The sequence below is a fragment of the Aulonocara sp. 'chitande type north' Nkhata Bay genome, linkage group LG20 (genome assembly GCF_057382095.1).
Source record: "Aulonocara sp. 'chitande type north' Nkhata Bay isolate Kocher_YH1m ecotype deep benthic linkage group LG20, A_spYH_male_GT1.1, whole genome shotgun sequence".
NCBI classification, from domain to species: Eukaryota; Metazoa; Chordata; class Actinopteri; order Cichliformes; family Cichlidae; genus Aulonocara; species Aulonocara sp. 'chitande type north' Nkhata Bay.
In genome coordinates this window covers 14,401,171-14,424,912 of record NC_141363.1, presented here as the reverse complement: position 1 = coordinate 14,424,912, position 23,742 = coordinate 14,401,171, and the positions used below count along the sequence as shown (strand labels likewise).

General features: G+C 43.0%; 1 protein-coding gene across 1 annotated transcript in view; it reads left to right on the top strand.

Moving 5' to 3' along the window:
• Positions 1-23,742, top strand: part of plxnb1a (plexin b1a) — an 89,027-nt gene that overhangs the window by 43,445 nt on the left and 21,840 nt on the right. Inside the window, exons 6-18 of the mRNA XM_086276414.1 lie at positions 3,310-3,438; positions 5,319-5,419; positions 5,552-5,684; positions 5,857-6,013; positions 6,354-6,462; positions 6,990-7,098; positions 7,464-8,159; positions 9,497-9,595; positions 9,774-9,896; positions 10,253-10,346; positions 10,483-10,652; positions 12,844-12,995; positions 13,080-13,185. Of these exons, the coding sequence (XP_086132540.1) occupies positions 3,310-3,438; positions 5,319-5,419; positions 5,552-5,684; positions 5,857-6,013; positions 6,354-6,462; positions 6,990-7,098; positions 7,464-8,159; positions 9,497-9,595; positions 9,774-9,896; positions 10,253-10,346; positions 10,483-10,652; positions 12,844-12,995; positions 13,080-13,185 (2,178 nt within the window). The remainder of the gene's footprint in view (positions 1-3,309; positions 3,439-5,318; positions 5,420-5,551; positions 5,685-5,856; positions 6,014-6,353; positions 6,463-6,989; positions 7,099-7,463; positions 8,160-9,496; positions 9,596-9,773; positions 9,897-10,252; positions 10,347-10,482; positions 10,653-12,843; positions 12,996-13,079; positions 13,186-23,742) is intronic.

Genomic DNA, 23,742 nt, shown 5'->3' with positions numbered 1-23,742 from the left:
ATAGATGTGATAGTTACATGAAGGGATCAAGATAAGAGGATTGTAGACACAACCTGTTTTGCTCTGTTTGTGTGTGTGTGTTCTTGTGTCAACTAGAGAGAGTGAGACACAGAGCCAGACTTAGTACTTTTAGGTAGCAGATCAAAGCTGCACTCAACGTAGTCATCTGAAAAAAGCTATTGTAACAGGATTAGCGTATCACAGCAGGACAAATTCCACAGCATCCAGATATGGGACTCCATTTGAGCGCGTGTTTGTGTTTCAGAGGAAAGAGGTTGACAACTGGTGACCCACTTTAAATGTAATACTGCAGTAATATGTTGATGGTCTGTAATTGGTGTAACTGACTTGATTTTTGTGGTTGTAGTCAGCAGGCTTTACCTGCGTTGCTTTGTTGGAATTAAAAGACCATTTCTGCATTTGCCTAACTGCGCATATTTGTTTTCACACCAAGGTTTCAATAAAACAATCGATACTGCTCTTACATTGGTACATTAACTGTGGAGCTAGAGCTGGAGGTTGTTTGGCTTACGCGAGCATTATGGATGGAAGCATAAAATGGAAAACATAACAACGACCATCTTACTGCTTCCTTGTTTAACTGGTACAAAAACCACATTGAACATGTAGGAACTCGAGTGCAGGAAGTACAGTACTTTTCATCCACGCAGGTTGTAAATATATTTATTCTGTTTATAAAATTTGCAACTTTGCAAATCTAATCTACGCCGTGCTATCGTGTTCTTTTTAGAGAGAAGAGGCTTTGTTGCGGCAATTCTTCCAAATAAGCCATATTTGTTCAGTTTTTTAATTATGCTGTTAAGAACTTCAACATTTACCTGTATAGTCTGAGATGAAGCTCTCTGGCTCCTTGCAGTTTGCCTGAGCAATGAACAATCTGACCTTGTCTGTAAAGGACCTTATGACCCTTCCCACATTGATGGGAGCAACAATTGCTTCTCTAAGATCATCGTCAATGTCTTTTCTCCTTAGCAGTATGTTACCCACACACATAAATTCTTCAGACAGGCAAACTGCTGAAACCTCTGCTTTTATAGAGATGCTCACACTTGCTAATGATTCATTAATGTGCATTTGATTAGGAGCACCTGCCTGCTACTTACCCTCTTATTTCCTACAGAAGGAGTAAAGGTGTGCTTAGGTTGTCAAACAACACTTTTTAAAAATAATAATACGTGTTGTTGTCCAAACAGATTGTCTAAGGAGCATGTAAAAAAGGTCAATGGACTTGTATCAATTTCTTGAATAGATTTCACCTCTCACCTAAGGCTTCTTTGGGGTTGTTCATTTAATTTTAAGACTAGATTATTTGTTATTAAGTTATAGGTGTGTGAAGAGTGGGTACATTTTTTTTCATGACTGTAGATTCAGAATTCTTTAAATTCTGCTGACAGTTGGTGCTTAATTTGGCTTATAGTCTCTCCTTTCAGACAATTTATAAGGATTGTGTTGCTGAATGAGTAAATAACAGTCTCAGGGTATGAAAACTTGTCGCAGAATTAGGAAAGGACTCACTGTACAAACTATCTTATGAAGACGATGGGCTAGTGGATGTATAATTCTGAATGAATAATGACATTTTTAATCAAATCAAATCAAATCACTTTTTATTGTCACATCACATGTGCAGGCACACTGGCACAGCACATGCGAGTGAAATTCTTGTGTGCGAGCCCCACAAGCAACAGAGATGTGCAAACACAACAACACAAACGAGCAAAATACAAGAATGGCCAACCTGAAACTAATAAATATATGTACAATATATAATAGTGTATGCATTTCTGGATGTGTATACTAAATATTTTCCTACGTGTGTGTGTGTGTGTGTGTGTGTATACACATTTTTACAAATTAAATAGTAAAAAAATAAAATAAAATAATAATAATAATAATAATAATAAAATATATAAAATATACAGAGTTGAATATGTGCAAAAGTGCAAAATAAGAAACAGTGTCTGTGATTTCTTTGCTGGCTTGGTTTTTAGAGCCACAAGTGAACATATTTTTGAGGGCTGACTACAGCTGTCTACTGCAATAGACAGACACAGACACCTATTAATTGGTGCTAAAAGACTAGAATTTCACTAAAGTGGAGCCAAAGCATCTTGGAAAGGTTGCATCACACAGAGGGCCGTGATATTTGTCAGATAATTCCATTAATAACGATCCACCACAAACACGGTCAAAAGGTCCAGTTCAGTGAACGAAATAGCTGAGATAAGTGAGTCCCATCAGACAGGTGTTGGCTACACAGCCCTAATTTTAAGTATTAACAAATGGGTGAGTGATTACGAAAAAACATCTCCCTTATTGGTGTCAGAAGGGGGAAAATTAGGTATAGACACTTTAAAGATGGATGTTGGATATTTTGACATGGAGCTCTTTGGAGATTGACTTGCTTTCAGAGACAGCCTTCAGTGCGCATTAGATGCTGCTCTGGGCAATTAAGTATTGGCTTTGTTTTTCAGGCCTGATGATTGCCACTTAATACCTTAAAGAAGCATTAGCGTGGTGGAGATACAAGTCACCTGGACGTCTTGATGGTTAACTTCCTTGTTTTGAATGAGCAAGTGGAAGAGCAGTGGTGTTCCTGAATTGGTTTATGTCAGAAGTTTCAAAATAAAAGTCAAAACGGGATGGTGTTGGTCGCTATCCTGGAAGTGGGTTTTTTTAATCCCAGCAATAGTAAAATGACAAATAATGGAGGAACATTGATTTACTGTTAAGGAGCAGTAGGCTAGAGTCAGGTTGTTGCTCATAGCTAGCTGTTTCCAGGAGATGGCCTGCCATTTTCAGCTTAAAAAAAGTTTCTATGATGGACACATCTCTTTAATGTTCCAAAGTCACAGAGCATTACAAAGCAGCTTCCCATGCCATTATGTGTTGAGTGCATCCTCTTAATGGGATAACTGATTCTCCATTCTGTCCACAGTGATCTCATTAACATGAAGTAACATGAGAGTTTGAATGCCTGGGAATTGCTTAAGCCAGAGGTGTCTTCCTGTACTTCATATTAGATTTGACTGTGTGATAATCACATTCATGCCCACTTCTACTGCGCTCCTTTGCAAGTCTGATTTGATTTGTGTTTGAGTTGTACGCTGAAGAAGGTATTCGTTTGTCTTTTATTTTTTTGCCTGTCTCAGTTTAGTCCTGCAGTGAGGGGAATAGATCACGCTCATCCTTTCTGTCCTGGAAATTCAAATTGAGTTGGACTGATATTTGCTACGTCATGTATACCACGAATTCTATGTCTTGTGCTTTTCTGCTATAAACGTCCAGGTTTATCTTGGCCGAGATGGCACTGTGGAGGTATACGAGAACACAACGATCCACCCCAACTCTCCCATTAACAGTGACCTTTTGTTGGATCAGAATGGAGGACATATCTACATCATGACCAAAACCACGGTAAGTTTACAATGAATTATAAACACTTTAGGATAGTTTTAGGTTTCCCATATTTTAAGTCCAAATATTCAACAGCTGCAGGGTTTGTTTTTTTGTTTTTTTTTTGACTGAGTATCCCCATTCAACCACTCAACCAGATGTCTCCATACACAAGACTGAACATGGATTGTAATCCATCGTCAACACTATTTATTGTTTGTCAGAGTTTTTCAGGCTTTGCGTCTTCCTCAAGCTGTTTCTCTCTCACTAATAAAAGAGGATAACAGAATATAAGCCAAAGAGTAAAAGAAAACACTGAGGCCAGCTGGCTGTTGAGGTCAAAAGTCACTAACCCCACTGTGAGTTGTACAACAGTCTGCAGGAGGTGTAAAGTCGCTTTTAACAATGGTATTGATCAGAGAAAGTGGCCTCCATTGTGTTGGCACACTCCCTACAGAGTGTGTGTGGGTAGCTATAGATGCTGATAAATGGACTTGGGGAAACTGCAAGTCTATACACAAAATTGATTGTGTCAGTCCGACACCACGGAGCACCTGAATGTAGCGCAGCAGAAGTTACATTTAGCATACACATGTGAGGCAGTTCCAGTTTCCTCATATACATTGCATTTGTCAAGAGACTGCTGGTATATTTGCATGCGAAAAGTGAAGTTCAGTTTATGGTAGTTAGAAAAAAAATTATGTGGTTAACCAATGCCAACAATAAAAGGGATAAAAGACAATATGTAAATAGGAGAGCTCCTACTTCCTAAAGTTTCTTTTTCATAGTAATGTGTGACAAAGATAGCATTAGCATTCCTAAATCCAAGCTTCTTTTTCTGCATTAAGTTAAAAAAGTACATAAATAAAAACACACAGTACAGCATCAGCCTTGCGTCAATAAATAGTATTACTTTTTGTTACCTATCTTTAGTGCTTGAATTTCTAGTTAGATTAAGTTTAGCTGTATTATTGTAGGGTCATTAACTTACAATATAAAGTGCTTTGAGGCAGCTGTTGTTGTGATTTGTTGCTATATAAATAAAACTGAAAGTGGATTGAACTCAATTAAATGTCCAGTAGATGTTTGTAGGCGAGCAGCCAGTGTAAATATTTGTTAGCTAGTCAGCCGAGCTAGCTACTGACTCATATTGGTCTGGCTTGAAGAAACAGGACACACAAAGGGCCATAACACTGTTATTATAGTTACTGAGACAAACATAGTTAAATGTGAAGCTAAGATTAGAGAGCTAGAGATTAAATATCTCGCTTCGTACGTGTCGGTAAGTATGGCAGATTTATTTTGTAATGAGCAACTTAGCCATCTTTAGTAGTCTGATGTGAATAAAAAGGAAATATAAACACAATAAAACTGTCATTACAAGCTGAAACAAATATTGAGTATAACATTCAAACTAGCTAGCTAAAGATTACATGTATAGCTAACTAAATATTTAAGAATTGTTTTTATGTCATTTTGCCATAATTTGTCTTTATTTCCATTTTCACTAAAGCAAAGCAATTATCACATTAAAAACCAAAGACAACCTCTTCAGTATTTGCCACAGTAATGCAATAAACCAATTATCAAGTCCAAGTTATTACATTGTGGTTGCCAGTTTGATGAGTTCCCAGGGACTCTGATGCAAGTTAAAATCTTTGTAAAGCCATATGCCTATAAAAAGCATTCACATTTTACCACAAGATTATTGACTTACTCATGATTATCCATGTTCACATATGAACAATTTTTGCTTTATCTGAAGCTGAAGATTTTATATATAAAAAAAGATTGGTTCACTTTAAAGACTTCATAGGATTCATAGGACATTAGTGCCATTGTTATCTACTTTAATCACCTCACTAGTTTAGCCTTACTTCTTCTTTCTTTCTTCATTTCAGGTAGAGAAACGTCCAGTGGCAGAATGTGGGGATCACTTAGACTGTCAGTCCTGTCTGTCTGCCAGAGACCCCTATTGTGGCTGGTGTGTCCTGGAGGGACGGTAAGAAATGTATTATTATTATTATCATATTAATTTTCCTTTAAGATATAGGGAGATGTAAATGCATCTTTACTGTGGCCATGATTCTCTTTTCTGATCTTATTCGATTTTCTTACATGTAACATTATTCAGCTGTGGTCAGCGGTGGGAGTGCCAGCGAGGATCTGAGCAGGGTCACTGGTTGTGGAGTTTCAACCAGACACAGCAGTGTCTCAGTATCCAACACCTCAGCCTCTACAATATCAGCCGTGGAGAGGAAACTGATGTAATACAGGGGGAAAGGGGCAGCAGATCGAAGCACAAGATTACGTTGTTGTTTCCAGTTCTTGAATTAAACCCTCAGTGGGTAGAGTTAAAAAGTAACCATTTACTTTAATGAAATGCCCTCTTTGTCTCTTTTCCTCCTTTCTTTCTTCATACTGTCCTTTCCTATGTAGATTACAGTGTCAGTAGAAGGCCTACCCAGTCTAAAACAAGGCGAGGCCTATTCTTGCTTCTTCCAGTATACAGAAACACCGGCTTTGCTCACTACTGCTGGTGTGATATGTTCCACCCCTGATGCCAGCAGTCTGCCCCCCATTAGCCATGGAGATGGTGGGTGTTGCATCCACTCATGTAACTGTTGTAAATAGTGGCTGGAGTGTTTTTGGACTGATTCACAACTTGCATGTATTTGTTTCTAAGTGGCAATGTGAAAGCTACTTCCTTCTAAAGTGCAAACAATAGCTAGTGTCAGATGACAAAGATACATGACATATATTCAGGTTTTACTTACTATTCTCTTTGTAAAAGCAAAGTTGAGGCTGCCCTCAAATAGTGTCCTCCAGTCGCTCACTGAGAATTTCAAAGAATTTGTATGTAGTTACTCCGTGCACATTTTTGATTTATTGATCAGTCAACTTGAAGCTAACGTGTCCTGGCTTACTTGTTGCAGAGTTTGTAATGGTTACCTTATCGCTGCGCTTCATAAATGTCACGGTAGCAGAGACAGAATTCACCTTCTACAACTGCAGCTTGGTGCAGCAGCTGTCTGGACGCAGGCCGTGAGTACCTCTCTAACCAAGACACATGCGTACACACACTCGCATTATTAAATCTAATTTGGCGAAATGCATTAGATGCTAGTAAGGTGTTTTCAGCTTGTTACTGCAGTAAGAATGCCTGTTTGCACATTAGGTGTCTGAGTCTCAATTGTTAGCACTTTGGCTTAATTAACCCTGTTGTGGATACGGACATGGACAACTGGACACACTATGGCTAAGTAGCTATTCCTGGTATACTTCTTTGAAGTCCACCACCTGGGCCACTTGTTTAGTTGGTGCATTGTAACAGAAATTTTTCAGTGAAGTCTGCACGGTCACAGAAATAGCCCTAACCCGATATTTCCATAGGAATTGCTTGGAAAAATTCATAATAATTTTTATATGTTTCAGTTACAATGATTATTTTCTTTGTTTGTATAGTAAGTGTAATGTAGCGTTGGGTTGTGTGAAAGAGTCTGATTGTTGTCATAACAGCCCTTTCAGAGATTGCGATCATGTTTTTTTAACATTGCTGTGTTCTCTCCCAGATGCCAAGGGTGTATCAGCAGTCGTTGGGGGTGTAACTGGTGTATCCACCAGCATGTCTGCACACATAAACATGTCTGCACCGAAGGAGTGACTATCTACAACCAAAATGTGAGTCTGCACGACACAGAGAGGGCTTTTAACTGTGCTGTGCATATAGATTCTATAAGGGGAAACGGATAGCCTAAGAGTGTTGTTTGTTTTATGAGCATTTATCATACTGCTTTTCGCACCACACATACCAATTTTTGCATGCATTTTCTGTTGTTTGTTGTAGTTCTGTTTATTTTTTTATTTACTGTCCCTGTTCTATTTTTTGGTTTACCATGAATGTTTTTATGTTACTCATAAGTTACTCCTTAATGTTTTTTTGCTTTCACCTTCTGTTTTATCCTAATTTGTCTTCCCCATGCTTCTTTTCCCTTCCCCTCCCCCTCCCCCCTTTGCTTATTCACTTGTGTTTCCTCATCGTCAAGTTCAAACCTCCAACCCCCACCACACCAACACCCAGCAGAAAACTGACCCCTCCACCTCCTACTGTCCCGACTGCTACAACAACAACTATTGCAACAACACAGCCACCACCCACAAAGACATCTGCTCCCACCACTACAGCTGTCCCCACCACTACAATCAAAGTAATGCCACCAACAACCCCCAATGCTGAATCCATCACACCTATTGGCCTCCCTACAACTTCTCCCTCTGTCAGGACCTCTACGGAGCACACTGAGGTCACCACCATTGGCTTCTTCGATGTGGGAAGAACAACAAAGGGTACTGATGAACCTACCAGAGGTTTTTCAAAGGATCAGCTCACTGATAGCTTAAATATCACACAAAGACACACAGTCACTCCATTACCCAGCAGCACTAGTCACCAAACAGACTCTCATTCTTTTGAACCATCTGGTGGATCTTCCTCTGAAATGAGCATGAGCGCTTCCAGCGAAGTAACCCTTTTATCAGACCCAAGAGATTCCAAAACTCAAGAGAATGACTCACCACTGTGGCTGAACAGGTCGACGAACCCAGAGAGTGAGGTGGTCTCAACAAGTTCATCTGTCATTCCGACATTTGTATTGACACAATCACCTGAAACAGATATTGACCTCAGCTTTGATTCTGGAGAGAACTCCCAATCTGATTCTACAATTGACTCTTATTTTCTGGTGAGTGCCAAAGCCAGAAAAAGAACTACTGTCACAAGTCACCAAGAGGAACCACTTAAATCCCCTAAATATACATTTAGGGGAATAGGCTTATTTGTCTCCTGTTGACAGGTAAAAAAAATCAGTGCCATGCACTGTGAAGCTACATGTATCTGGCAGTTTGCTTAGCTGAACAGACAGCTTAAGTTGCTCGTACTCACTGATTTCTGTCTATTAAAGCCTCAATATTAGCATTTTTACTACCAAAAGGAGATTTTGAAGAAAGAGCTGTCAGCCAACTGTAGCTAGCTTGGTTAGAAAGGTGTGTGTGTGTGTGTGTGTGTGTGTGTGTGTGTGTGTGTGTGTGTGTGTGTGTGTGTGTGTAAATAAATAAATACAAAAAACTCAAATTGCATCTACAAAAAATACCCTTTAATAAGGCTAGGTAAGCAAATAGTTCTTATATAGTGCTTTTCTACTCTATCTTGAGTACGCAACTTGTGCATTCACCCATTCGCACAAGCACTTTTTTCTAAGTTCTTCCTAACAGACTAGGATCGAACTACCAACCTTCCAGTTAGTAGGTGACCTGCTCTACCGCCTGAGCTACAGCCACCCCAAGTTTAGGTTTAAAGCTTTACTCTAGGTGGTTTGCAAAAGGTGCCAAACCAGCAATGACTGACATTACTGGAATTTTTTTGAGGTTCAGTGGATTGTCTATCATCATATCATAGCTGTTAACTTGTTGAGCACTAGCATGATATTACAGTGCTACAAGCTAAGCGTCCGTCCCTGTGCTTTACTCATACATCTTATGCTACATTGTGGGACATGTCTTTGTGTTGGTTATCGTCTTTTTGTTTCTCTTAGTTTTATATTTTGTTTGCATTTTTTCTAGGACAGCAACGTTTTTTATGGGATTTACTTTTCTTTGACAGCTTGTATTTCAAAGATGAACAGAAGAATTCTTATCCATAATATACATCATTATCTATAGTAAGGGCACCATCTTATTTTTTAAATGGACAGTTTAGTGGGGTTGTTCTTAGTTTGGTGGATGGAAGTAGAATGTGGCTTGTCCCAAACTACCTTTTACCCATTGCCTATATCAAATTTGTCCAAATCAGAGTAAAAATATGAACTTTAAAAAATAAACAAACAAACAAAAATGTCCAGAGCTGGAGAATTAATTAGGATTTTATTAACCCTGAAGATTTTAGTTCTTATAGATGTTCAGTGAAAGAAAAAAGAAATGAGCAGGTGCCTGCGTAACATTAAACGTTGAGGGCAGGATGCATGTGCAGGTCTATAAATGGCTGTATTGTCTGTATGTGTAAATGATTTTACCGTGTCCTCAGGAATGCCCGTGTGTCGAGAAAGTTCAGGATTCTCCTCTTCTCCCTGTCAATGTTGAGCGGAAGATCACTCTGGTGGGACAATACCTAAACCTGTTTCAGGTTTGTCTCATCCTTAAATCTCAACATATATTCTCTGTTACATATTTTAAAATTGAGATTTGTTTCACTTTGTCAGTCAAAAACACTTTTAGAAACTCTTTTGTGTTGATACCAGGACACATAAGTTAATAATGTGTTTATTTTGGAATGTATTTGTGGGTCCACTCTGTACATTCAGGATGAAGATTTAAACTACGAGTGTGTACTGGACATTGAGAATAAGTCAGTGGTAGTGGATGCCTCAGTGCAGCCGGATACTGCAAAGCCATCAGTCTTCTTTATCACCTGCCAACCGCATCAGGTCAGATTACTGCAAGTCTGAAAGACTGATAACTACTCTGATTGTCTGTCTCAGTGTAACTGAGTAAACGTCCTGTGTGTGTTTGTACACCAGTTTCAATAAAAAGCTGCCTTTAAATGATGATTTATAAATACTTATTTATTAATGATAACCTGTTTAGCACAGCCAACATTACAACTAGTCCTATGTTACACCAATAAACGAGGGACATGTGCTGAACGAAGCCTGTTTTTGCATCAGTGAGCTTCATTAGCTCTCAACCAGATAACTGGACGTACGCTGTAACAGCTGTACACATGGTTTGCATCACACGACCTTGTACACATTATTCTTTTTGACTGCTCGTCTTGTTTCAGTATGTGTACTCGGTCTCGCTGGAGGAGTACCCAACCACAATCAATGTGAGGAGAAAAAACAACTTCCTCATTGACAGCGCTGAGGATCTGTATGGTGGGTTTGCATAGCTGTGCATAGTTGCACTATAGACAACTGTTGTTTAGAGTACAATAGTTTTGTGTATAGTGCATTCATTTCATATTTACTACTATAGTGCTCTCTGTTTACTTTATACCCTCTCTTGCTTCAGTGACTCTGTTCAATTGTTCGGTGGGGCGGTCAGACTGCAGCCGGTGTCGCACAGCTGACCCCAAGTATGGCTGCGTTTGGTGTGGTGGGGCCAGCAGTTCTCACTGTGTGTACCAAGACTCCTGCACCGATGAGATCAAGCACACCTGCCCAGCACCAGTCATCCACTTTGTAAGATATTTCTACCTTCTTTCCAACACTTTACTCACTTTCATTAAGTAGGGCTGAAAGGAAAACCAAAAAGTTTTTCGTCACACATGGGGCATTGTTAACTCTCATTTAACATAAAACTAACATAACTGACAATGTAAATTCATTGTTTTCTACTTATCTGAAGCTGGATTGTGATGGCAGCAGGCTAACCAGGCTTCCAGCCACACTTTCCAGTTCTTCCTGGGGGATCTTAGAATGAACTGTTCTATGGACACAGTTCTAGAGTTGGATGTCTCGAGACCACTTTTACGTGGTCTTGGTCTTGTCTTGGTCTCGACGGACTTTGGTCTTGGTCTTGTCTTTGTCTCGCTGTCTTGGTCTTGCTTTCTCAGATCGACATAGTGTTCGGAGATTTGGAGTCAACCATCGGCGGAGCGCGGGGGGGTGGCTTACTGGGCTTAAGCCTGGGTCATTTTTTCAGAAGCCCGGAGTCTTTTGGAGTGTAATTTGTTTCATAGTTAGATGCCTTATTGACAACTGTATAAAACAAAAACTACACACAATATTCAAAACAAATAGTGCACAGTCATAAATTCCCCCTAATTTTGGTATGATCTGAGCTCAGGCACTAGGTGACTGAGCACAGCACTTGCGCATGCATGTGAGCGAGGGGGGAGAAGCTGCTGCCTGCGAGTTTGCTGCAGACAGAGGAGAGCTTAAATTTGACCAGGTACCAAAGCAAATCATTCGTACTTTACAAATAATGTAAATATGACTGTGTATCACAAAAGAGTAACCACTGAATAAGCACTTAACAGCTTAGAAAAAGTGATTGGATGAATGAATTAGTTATATAAAGAGCTTTGAGTGCTCGGGTAGAGTAGAAAAGCGCTGTAGAAGAACCAGACCATTGGCATGCAAACCAGATGCTGAAACCACCCAAACTGGCTGCTTTCGATATGGAGGAGCAATGGCTCTACTCCAACTCCTCACCCTACCTCTGAGGCTTAGCCCATTTGATCTCATTTTATCTGCTTGTATTCATGACCGCACTCTTTCAGTCATTACCTATATTTCATCACCATGAAATATGACTTATATATGAACCTCCACCTGATGTGGAAGGTGCATGATCTATGTTATATTTTCAAGCATGCCTGATTAAGCCCTATGGACACAGGCCTGATCAGCAGACACTTGCCTTCAAGTTCCCCTTCCCAAGCTGGGTTCCAGGAAAGGTTCCCATTTTCTTGCTTCCGGGCAAGGTGGTTGAGCTGCAAATCTTCCTCTTCATTTGTGTTTTCCGAATCGCTCGTTTTGCCAGTGGGAGACCATAAGAGTGGCTAATGCCCCAGAAACAATGGCTCCCAGGATCACACGGAAATGCAGACCTCTCCACTACTGAAAAATTGTGATTTGCTGAGGGGGAATAATAACATGTGTCTCATATGTTTTGATTTTTTATCATACAATCAAAGTTGAAATCAGATTTAAGGTGAGCACACAGATAATGTCCACCTTCAGCAGATGCCTAGAGAAACAAATTTACTGTGTCATAATCTTATCATTTTATGCCATTAAAGGCAAATATCTACGTTCCTCACAGTATGTTGAGAGGTGCTTGCTCACAACACCTGTGCATTAAAGCGGACTCCAAACCCTCATCATTTCATTTCTTCCATTTACATTCAAAATAATATACAAGATAACAACTGACGTTAAAACCCCCCACATATATCCAACAGTCTGATGAGCCCCACTTTTATTGTTGTTGTTATGTTGCTCATGCGAATATGTGCATGCTCACCTTCTGCTGTTCACACAGTTCATGCTGGCATACTGGTAAAGTTTAGAGCGTGTTTCCCCTATCTTTGCCCTGCCACCCCCAGCAACAATTCTTGCTTCAGGAAATAACAAAAGACTACAAGGAGATAAAAAAAAGAAGAAGTTTTAATTCATTACAATGTCACTCTGTTTTGCTTTATGGTGACATTAGTTCTTTTTCTATGCTCAGGGATTCACTGTGAGCTAATCAGATGTAGAAGTAAATGATAGTAACTCCAGCTGAGGAACCAGTACATATGGGTCAATCATACCATGAGTACATCCTTATGTCCCCGCTGGTCCCTCATTTCTATCCTCCTAACTTGGCCACTGAGACATATCAGTTTTGATCATGCACAATATTCAGTTTGCTCTTGTGTTACAGCTGGACCCAGTATCCGGTCCCGTCGAGGGAGGGACAGTGGTGACCATTTCAGGCTCCAACCTTGGTCAGAGAGCCGAAGACATCCAGGGCTCAGTCACAGTGGCAGGTGTTCCTTGCAATGTGATCCACAGCAGATATGAAGTCTCCTCAAGGCAAGTCAGGGGCACACCTGTGTGTACACCGTTCTTTTATGTACCATACTCCCTTTGTGACAGTTCTGTGACTCTGTTGTGTAGGATAGTATGTGAAACTACAAGCAGTGGAGGGGAGAAGAGTGAGCAGGCCTCAGTCAAAGTGATGGGAGGAGGAGTCGGGCTGTCAGCTCAGTGTTTCCATTTCCAGGTAAATTAAGCAGCCATCAGTGTGTTTACATTAAACTGTAAAATGAAGTATGTGTGTGTACAAATCTGTTTTTCCTGTCTTCCTTCTTTCATCCCAACCGGACGCGGCAGGTTTCTTCCTTTTGAAAGGGAGTTTTTCCTTCCCGCTGTGCTTGCTCATAGGGGGTCATATTATAGTTGTTTTTTTTCTCTGTATGTATTATTGTAGGTTCTACCTTACAACGTAAAGCACCTTGAGGCGACTGTTGGTGTGATTAGGTGCTGTATAAATAACATTTACCGTAAATCCCGGACTACAGAGCGCACCTGATTAAAAGCCGCATGCTCTAATTTTAGAAAGAAAATCAATTTTGTACTTGAACAGGCCGCACCGGATTTTAAGCCGTATGCGTTTCAATTGTAATATAAGATATTTACACAGAGGTATTACACGTGAGGATTTTTAACGTTTAATTGAATCCGTAAGGTAACATAAACATGGTAACATAAATGTTAAGGTAACATACAAAAACACATACTGCAAATGCTTTTTTTTCTTCGAACAGCGCCTGTTACACGGCTACCTTTAAGTATACGTACGTATCAGTAACACACAAATTACGTTGCTTATGTTTTTTTTACGGAACAGTGCACAAACAACATTACAACGTCTCTTAACAACCAGTAAAAATATATACCGTATATATACTACTTAGAAATTTTATTGGTCTACTGTTACCAGGCAAAATGTTTTTGGCCGCAAGAAAAAAAATATGCATTAGCCGCACATCAGTATAAGCCGCAGTGTTCACAGCGTGGGAAAAAAGTAGCGGCATATGACCCGAAAACTACGGTAATTGAATTGTTTAGTCCAAAATCCAGCATTTGCAAAAGAGGGACGAAAGGAGAACAAAGCAAAACAAAATATAATAATACATTAGGTTGTGTGTATGCACACATGTTCAAGAAACAGCAATGCTAAAGAGAGATTTTAGGAGAAAGGCCTTGCAAGATATGTGTCGAGAATGACAAAGGATGAGGTCCACAATTAAGAGGCTGAGGTTGGCTCAGTCAGCAGCCTATTTGTTCTGTATTTAATGAATTGAACATTTTTTCTCTTATCATTTATCTTGATTTGTGTCCATTTCGGTTATTTAGACTTACTCGTACAGTGTTGAGTCAACCCCAAACTGTTCAGAAAGAAGCCTGTTCACTCTTCAGAGAGCTCCAAATTCATATTACCCAGCTACCACGAATGGGTCAAAAAGAAAGAAATAATGCACTAAAAATGTAAATAAAATGAAACATTTCAAAAGTTTAAACTTCAAATGGGAACATAACAAAGTAACAAACGTAACAAAGGACCTAAAGATTCAAAGTAAAAGGAGTTGTTTCCTGAGAACCACTGTTGGGTTTATAGTGGCTCAAGCACTGTATCAGTCAGCAGGTACACCTTCCTGACATATTGTACTTATGTGTCTGTGTAACCGGTTTCTGCTTCATACCGCTGCAACAGTTCGGCCCAAACAGACTCCTTGACTCTGCGTTGTGTTGTGTTTTTAAGAAGACAAGGAGTCTCTGATCGATCGTTGCCACTTTATTTCCTGAATGGAAACAACGGTGTATTATCAGTGCACAGGCTCGCCACACACCACTCCGCACAGCACATTCTCGTATGGCTACGGCAGACTGGCAGCGACTACTGCAGCCATATTACAATTTCTAATATACAATAAAATAACAGCAACAACAAGTGATGTACCTGAATGGAAACAACGGTGTATTATCAGTGCACTGGCTCGCCACACACCACTCTGCACAGCACACTACGGCAGAACATCTCATTAGCATTCCGCTTTAGCATATAGTTTCACACATTAATAAACAAATGAAAAGTACATAAAATTGGTGTTGGACATGTGTCCACTAAGCACTTATTACACTCGGTGCCCATCAGCTAATCAAACATGTTTTATGTGTCTGTACTACTTAGCTATATCGTGTGTGGAACAATACAACTCACCTCTCGTATGGCTACGGCAGACTGGCAGCGATTACTGCAGCCAGCCTCACCTAACCAGCCACACCGAGAGGGGGGGCGCTGTTTCCCCATTACACTGACATTTGTGGCAAGTGGAATAATACCACATAAACACTGTTACATTCCCCCCTGCTGAATTCCACTTGCACACTCAAATAAACAAACACCACAAACAAAAAAAACACCCTTAAAAAAAAAACAGGTACACCACAGTCACCATAACACAGAGGACAAAAACCCAATAATCCTCAAAAAAAAAAAAAGAACAAGATTTAAAAAAAAAAAATCCAATAGCTAATCCACAGCTACCAACATGTGATAAATCTGCTCAGTAATACCAGGTCGTACAGTCACAAAGAAAATTCAGTCAGAGGACTATCCCCAAAGGAAGTAGAAGAAGAAGTTGGCCAGACCCCTTCCAAAAAAAGAACAAAATATGCCAGTTACATATTTCATCACATCATAACTGTACGCCACTCTGACACAGAAAAATCAACGACAAATAATCAGTTTCAATTCTAAAGATCAAAGTCCCACTTCAACAACAATAGAATCAACTCACCATCATCAACAATATTTAAACTTTAACAGGTCTCTGATGCATCATTTCAATCAACCTGGAAACAGGCTTAAGTAACCGTCTCCCACTCGATCTAGCACGAGTCCCCACCACCCTGTTAACATCAATCGAGTCTGCATTGGGCGGAACAACTGTGGTCGAGACATGACCCTCAATAGCAGCTTCATTGTCCTGGTCACTGTCAGTAATGGCTGCAAACTCCAAAACAGAGGAGGCTGCAACTGGGGCCACAGACATAAGCAGGTCAGAATGTTGACCACCAGAGGTGGCATCTACCTGCTCCTCAGTGTCAACAGGGGGAACACTGGTACAGGAAAGCTCTTGATCCACCATGCTGCCTTCTGGTCGAGTAACCTCTGTCATCAGCGAGTCGCTGGACACTGCAGACGGTAAGTCAGACACCCAAGCTGTCGTCCTGTATTCAGCCGTGCCCACTGATGAATTGCAGACAGCTTCTCCGTCGCATCCAACCATCAGCGAGCCAGACTCAGAAAGCTCATCTCCATCATCCTGAACTGAAGCACCACTGAGAAGAAGGAAGTTCACTGGCATTATCAGGTTGCGATGCACAACTTTCACTTGCCCTGTGGAATCATCCATCAGCTTAAAGGTGTGACTCTCATCATTTTTGTCAAAAACTGTATAGACAACACTCTCCCAGCGATCAGCAAGTTTTCTTTTGCCACGTCCCTTTTTGTTGGCCAAAAGGACGCGATCACCAATCGCTACTGGGGCTCCCCGCACCTTCCGGTTGTAGAGGTCCGTGTGACGCTTCAAATTTTTGCGTGCCACCTCCTGCGCCAAATCCATGGCCTCTTTGAGGTCCCTCCTCAATGTCTGGACATATCGATCATAGTTCATGATGTCTTGGTGCTCAATAACAGAGCCAAAGATCACATCAATCGGCAGTCTTGGCACTCTGCCAAACATCAGCAGAAATGGCGCATAGCCAGTTGTCTCATGGACTGTGCAGTTATAGGCGAATGTGAGAGCTTTCAGTGCATCAGGCCACCTTTGCTTGGCTCTTGGGGGTAATGCACGAATCATGTTGCCCAAGGTACGGTTCATCCTCTCGCAGGAGCCGTTTCCCATCGGATGGTATGGGGTCGTGTGAGACTTCTGGACACCTGCCACATTCAATAGCTCGGCAATGAGCACACTCTCAAAATTAGCTCCCTGATCTGAGTGAAGGCGTTTCGGAAAGCCGTAGATGCAGAAGTAGTTATGCCAGAGTTGGTGTGCCACCGCCTTAGCAGACTGATGGCTCAGGCCTTTCTATGCCCCAATCTTAGTAAAGTGGTCTGTGACCACAAGCACATCCACTGATTTGTTCGCCGAATCCTCCGCAGACCAAAAATCTATGCAGACCAGTTCAAGAGGCTCTGATGTTCTGATATTCTCCAAAGGTGCTCTCGCCTCTGGCTCAGGCGACTTGCTAACAACACACGTTCTGCAGCACCGTACATACTCTGACACATGTTTGGCCATACCAGGCCAGTAGAATCTATGCCTGGCCAGATTAAGTGTTCGTTGTTGTCCCTGGTGAACGGCTTCATCATGGACGCCTTTCAGTACAGCGAGCCGCAAGGTTGGCGGAACAAATGGTAAATGGCCTGCATTTGTATAGCGCTTTTCTAGTCCATAGGACCCCAAAGCGCTTTACACTACATTCAGTCATCCACCCATTCACACACACATTCACACACTGGCGATAGCAAGCTACATTGTAGCCACAGTTGCCCTGGGGCGCACTGACAGAGGCGAGGCTGCCGGACACAGGCGCCACCGGGCCCTCTGACCACCACCAGTAGGCAAACACGGGGTTAGTATCTTGCCCAAGGATATTTGGCATGCAGCCAGGGTGCAGCCTGGGATCGAACCACCGACCTTCTGATTAGTGGCTGACCTGCTCTGCCACCTGAGCTACAGCCACCCACAACATACAGATAAGTCTTTGTCTTTGAGATTGGATTCTTGGAGACTCGATACAGCACACCATCTCTCACAGTTAACTTGTCCCAAGCCCTTAGAAATCTCTTCGTATCAACCGGTTCACTTGCCCGCTCCCTCCTCGAGGGTCTCTGTCCCCTTTCCACATAGGAGATCACTCTGCACAGCACATCATCACGCCGCTGGTGTCCCACTAGGTCATCACGCGAGAAGGGTTGAGAGTCAGACTGGTTTGGCGTAAGCACAGTCTGAGAGCACTGGGGCAGAAGGAGAGCATGTGGCCACACCCTGGACTCATGTTCACTATGGGCCTGGAAGACAGCTCCCACCTCAGAAGATGTCAGCATTCCTGTCTGTGCAACAGCCGTGCACTGCGAAACAACAGGCTGGTCATTGCTTGAGGCCTTATCAGCTGAGTGAACAGTCCATCTGAAGGCCTCCTGAACCCCACCAGTGGCGACTGCCTCTGCTTCTGCCAGAAGTTCCTTATATGGAACCCTTATCAACCGGTGGGAGGCCCTGGGGTGCACGAAGGGCCCCCTGCTCAGCGCGTCAGCAACCACATTTTTAGGACCAGGAATGTACTTTATGTCAAACTGGAAAGGCGCTAGCTTTGCGATCCACCTCTGCTCACATGCATCCAGTCTTGGCTTAGAAAGTATGTAAGTGAGAGGGTTATTATCCGTCCATACGGTAAACTGATGACCCCTCAACCAGTGATGAAACTTGTCGCACACCGCCCACTTCAATGCAAAGAACTCCAGCCTATGCGCTGGGTACTTGGACTGTGCATGATTGAGTGTCTTACTGGCAAAGGTGATCGGACTTGATGTAGAAGCCCCAGTAGGAACTTGCGACAACACGGCACCAAGGCCACTGCTGGAGGCATCAACAGAGAGCAAAAAGGGCTCCTCAAAATTAGGATGGGCCAGGAGCACTCGATCCAACAAGGCCTGCTTCAGCTCATTGAAAGCTGCCCTGCATTCATCCGTCCAGTCCTCCTCACACAGCTTTGTATGCACCAGCACTTCGCCGTGAACCACGAGGGCCTTTATCCCCAGATGTCAGCCGAAACAGAGGTTTTGCGATGGATGAGCAGTTCTCAATAAATTGTTGGTAGAATATTACCATCCCCAAAAATGAGCGGACCTTCTGTTGGGATGGGACACTCGAACCCTCTTCCATAAGGTCTGCCTCTGCAAGGGATGTAATGGATGCTATTTTGTCAGGGTCTGACTGTATCCCATCAGCATTTACAATGTGCCCCAGGAATTTCACAGACTGTCCCAGAAAATGGCACTTCTTTGGAGCCAACTTAAGGTTGTGAACCTGGAGTCTCTGGAACACCATATGCAAACGCTCCAGTGCCAATTCTTCTGTCGGGGCAAAAACCAGAACATCGTCAAGATAACACAGCACACTGAGGAAGTTCTGATCCCCAAAAATGCCTAGCATCCTCATGAAGGTGGCCGGACTATTGCACAGTCCTTGTGGCATACGATTATATTCGTACAACCCAAATGGAGACGTAAATGCCGTGTACTTATGGTCCTCCTCATGCACCTCCACATTATAATAACCCGAAGTCAAGTCCATTGTGGAGAACAATCCGTTCCCTCCCAAAGCAGCCAGTGCGTCAGCCGGATGTGGGAGTGGGTGAGCATCTTTGACAGTTCTAGCATTAAGCCAGCGAAAGTCGTTACAGATTCTTAACTCACCGTACTTCTTCCAAACTAAGACCAGGGGTGATGCAAACTCACTGCAAGACTTCCGAATTATTTCCCGTTCCTCCATGTCATTCAGAACCTGTCTTAGTTTTTCATAATGAGTCGGCGGCACACGTCGGCATGGCAACCGGAATGGCTTGTCGTCCACAACTCGAATTCGATGTAGGCAGCCGTTAGCCTTGCCACAATCCAGCTTGTCTCTCGAGAAGATAGACTCAAACTGGGCAATAAGGCCAGTTTTTCTTTGCCAGCCGGCGAAACTGCACATGAATCAATGTCGATATCAGACAGCCCCAGATTTTGCAGCACTGCATGTAAGGGGCTACAACCACTTGTCACCTCCTGTGAGGGTAAATCATCTGGCAGAGTGGAAACATCAGTGACTAGACTCTGCTCATCATGGCACCAAGCTGAGCCAGTAGACCATTGCATGTTCTGTTGCAAGTAGGAGCCAGTGGGGCTGAAGTTCTCCACTGCTGCACAGGGGGACATGTCAGCCAACTTCATGTTCCGTTTCAGTGTTATCAGCTTGTCAAAGGGGTTCAGCACTTTCACAGGGAGCCACCCATCACTGTTTAGATGCGCTACAGTTCTCCCAACCATAACTGACCTCGGTCCAGACCTTGACTCGGTGGGCTCTACAACTACAGCACTGCCCACTTCCCCATTATTCATTAGCTGCAGCCTGCCCCAAACAAGGTGTTCTGTCAAGGGCTCTAATGCTACAGCTCTCTTTAGCTTGACAGTTCCGATCTTATCACCAACATGCCCTGGGGCCACCACTCCTGACATTGAACTCAGCAGATTTTTATTAGGCTGTTCTTCAGCACTCAGGGTCTTGCTGCATTCCTCTCCTAAATGTCCCTTTTCCCTCAGGCGATTACCCAGATACCTCATTAGGTTTCTGCCCAAAATGAGGTCCTCACTCTGCCCTGCAATCACCAACATTGGCACAACAACTTTACAGCCATACATCTCCACCGTAATGTCACACACACCTGATGGAACGGTCCTCGAACCACCACAGCCAATCAGGACGACATCCGTGGGTTGCAAGGTGGGGGTCTGCAGCACTGCATGATGTAATAGTTGGGGCATCATATTGGTGCTGAGGGTGCAGGCCATAGAGCCACTGTCAAGCATGGCTTTAACAGACACTTTGCCACCCAGGGTCACATTTTCATAGAACAGCTCATCATGCTGTGTTAGTCTGTGTGTGTTCTGAAGAACGGGTCTCTGGCCTAGCTGGCGCTCCTCACAAACAGTGTGTAATACAGATTCTAAATCATCAAAATCATCCTCTTTGGGGGCAATTTCAGGCCTAACACTTGCCCCCCCACATGTAGGCCATCTAGTTTCCCAGCTGCTGGGTGGCTGATTCAGGCCCCCTCACTCTGACATTCACGGCCCTGGGGCATTGAGCCCGTGTGTGGTTCCCAGCATGGCAGATGAAACACAGCTGATGGGCTCTACAGTGGTGATACGTAGAGTGTTCAGTGTCACCACAAATCACGCAAGGCACAATTTTGTGTGTTTGGTTCCGGGGGACCCTTACATCATCCTTAGCAGGCAGTTTTGCTTGTCGAGGCTGTCCCTCCAGGACTTTCTCTAACAGGGCTATCACATGATCAAGACGATCAGTAGGTGGTTTTGCATGAAGGTCGGTAAGTGATGCTGAGACAGAGGTTGGTGATGGTGTAGTACACTTACTGTTGCCTGTCGCCTGCTGCACATTAGGACTCACCTCCTGTTGCTGAAAACTCAAGGCACTGACTGCACTAAACTGAGGGGTGCACTTCCGGTCCTTGCCATGCTTCAGCAATTTCTCGTGCACATCAGCAACCGTCCACTGCTGCAGGGGCTTGCACTTGAAAATAAGAGACAGTTCTGAGTCTGGACTAGGGATGGGTATCGTTTAGGTTTTATCCGATACCGGTGCCAAATCGGTACTTTTGAAACGGTGCCGGTGCTCAAACTGTGCTCAAACCGGTGCTTAAAGAATGGAGAACACAAAATTGGTCCAAAAACCTCTCATGTTCAGCTGGTTTTTTGTAAAAAGATAACAATGTTAGCCTTTTCTGCAGCAATGGGGCATATATGGTATCACTCTTGGCTGGAAGCAGTGCTTAAACAATGGAAAAAACACAAACTTTGTCCATAAACCTCTCATGTTTAACTGTTTTCCACTTTTTCTTTGGTCATTTTAGCCTTTTTGGCCAGGGTGAAGGGAGCATCTGCCATCAAACAAGAAGACAGCCGCATGTAGCTATGATGATGTTTGCTAGTTTACCTTACCTGCATTAATGTAATAACGTGGTTAGCCTACTCAACGTAAATTACACACGAACAACATTAAGCTACTCACGCAGAGAAGAACGGCTTCTGCTGCCATCATCATCCTCATCATTTCTGCTACACTGGCAGGGCTAGGGGCCAGGACTCTACTCTTCGTGTTTTTGGGGGATGTTGCTAACTCCGGGTCCGATAACAGGCAACAGGCGAGTAGATGCGCTCGGTGTGGTGTGAGGTCTCGCAGCAAGCTATCAAATACGGCGCATTTCTCAGCTTTTAAAAAAAACCGCTATGCGTCGCCAGGTGTTTCATCGGATTCGAGGTGTTACCTCCTTTGACAGTATCACAGTATCAGCTTAAAGCACTTGTTGCAGGCTGCTGAGTTTGCATATTTTGCTGTGAAGTACAGCCAGACTTTTGACCGCTTCGCCTTGGGCATTTTTAATCTGTAGCTCTGCTCTAAAAAAACGTACGTACCTGGACCCGCCTACTATCCTCGGAAACGTAAAATGATTGGCTAGAAGTGTATCACAGCTCAGGAAAAAAAAGCACCGAAATAAAGCACCGAAATGTGCGCTGCTTTTCGGTCTGGTTACTACCGTTTGTCAGAACCGGTGCCATCATGGTACCGGACACCGGTACCCATCCCTAGTCTGGACAGTGGCGGATAAACATAGCAGTCAGCTCTTTTGTCAGATATGCAAAGGACTTATTTTGTCTCTTCAGACAGTCTTCATTCACCTCCATGGCTCTGTTCAACCTGAGCCAGTAATCAAACGGTGTTTCACCTGAGTTGGGTAGTGTTGCATAAAAGTCAGCTAAAGGCATGCTTGAACAGGCAGTGTCACTGAAGTGCTGCTTTAAGATCTCAAAAATGGGCTCTGGGCCCCTCTCAAGACACACAGATGGCTTACTACATATGCCCACCTTGACTATTTCTCGTGCCCTCCCCAGCAGTTTACTTAGCACATCATCAGCTTGTTCAGCAACTGGTACCCCTCTTCTCTTAAAAAAAAAGTCATCATTTCCTCCCATTCCTGAACACTGCATGTATCACAGCCATCCCCTCTAAAACACACAGGTTCTTTAACATCAGACTTTACAATCACATTCAATAGTGAGGGTTCTGATAACACATTATTGGCAGATCCAACAACACTGTTTCCCACTCCAGAGCCCAACCGAGATTCAAGACAAGAGGCAATGCTTTCCCCAATAGAAAACCCAATTTGCGTTGCAATCTCTGCATAAAGGTTCTCTTTTGTGGGACTGGTTTCTGATCTAGTATTTTGTAGATTATCACAGTTCCCATCAATAGGGTTTTCATTTAACTCAGCAAGGACAGGCTTAGGTGTGGAGGAAACTGGGGCTGTCAGCAACCTTGATCTGCCTCTGCCAAATGAATGCAGAGGGGTAAAACCAACTGCCCCCCTTCCCCTGCCAAAACTGGGAAAATCTGCCATGGCTCAGCAATGTGTTTCTCCCCTTTTTTTATTTTTTCGTTTTTATTTTTTTTTCTTTCTACCTCTCCAAAAAAAAAAAGAAAGCACAGAGCCCCACCCCGATGTCTCTAAAGAACGCAGAAAATGGCAGGACTAAGAAAAGCCAGTCTCCCGCGACTTTTCCACCTTCCAGGAAGTAGACGCCCCCCGTTGCGGTCGCAGGATTGCAGGAGCTTGGGTCACGGCACCAGTGTAACCGGTTTCTGCTTCATACCGCTGCAACAGTTCGGCCCAAACAGACTCCTTCACTCTGCGTTGTGTTGTGTTTTTAAGAAGACAAGGAGTCTCTGATCGATCGTTGCCACTTTATTTCCTGAATGGAAACAACGGTGTATTATCAGTGCACAGGCTCGCCACACACCACTCCGCACAGCACACTCTCGTATGGCTACGGCAGACTGGCAGCGATTACTGCAGCCATATTACAATTTCTAATATACAATAAAATAACAGCAACAACAAGTGATGTACCTGAATGGAAACAACG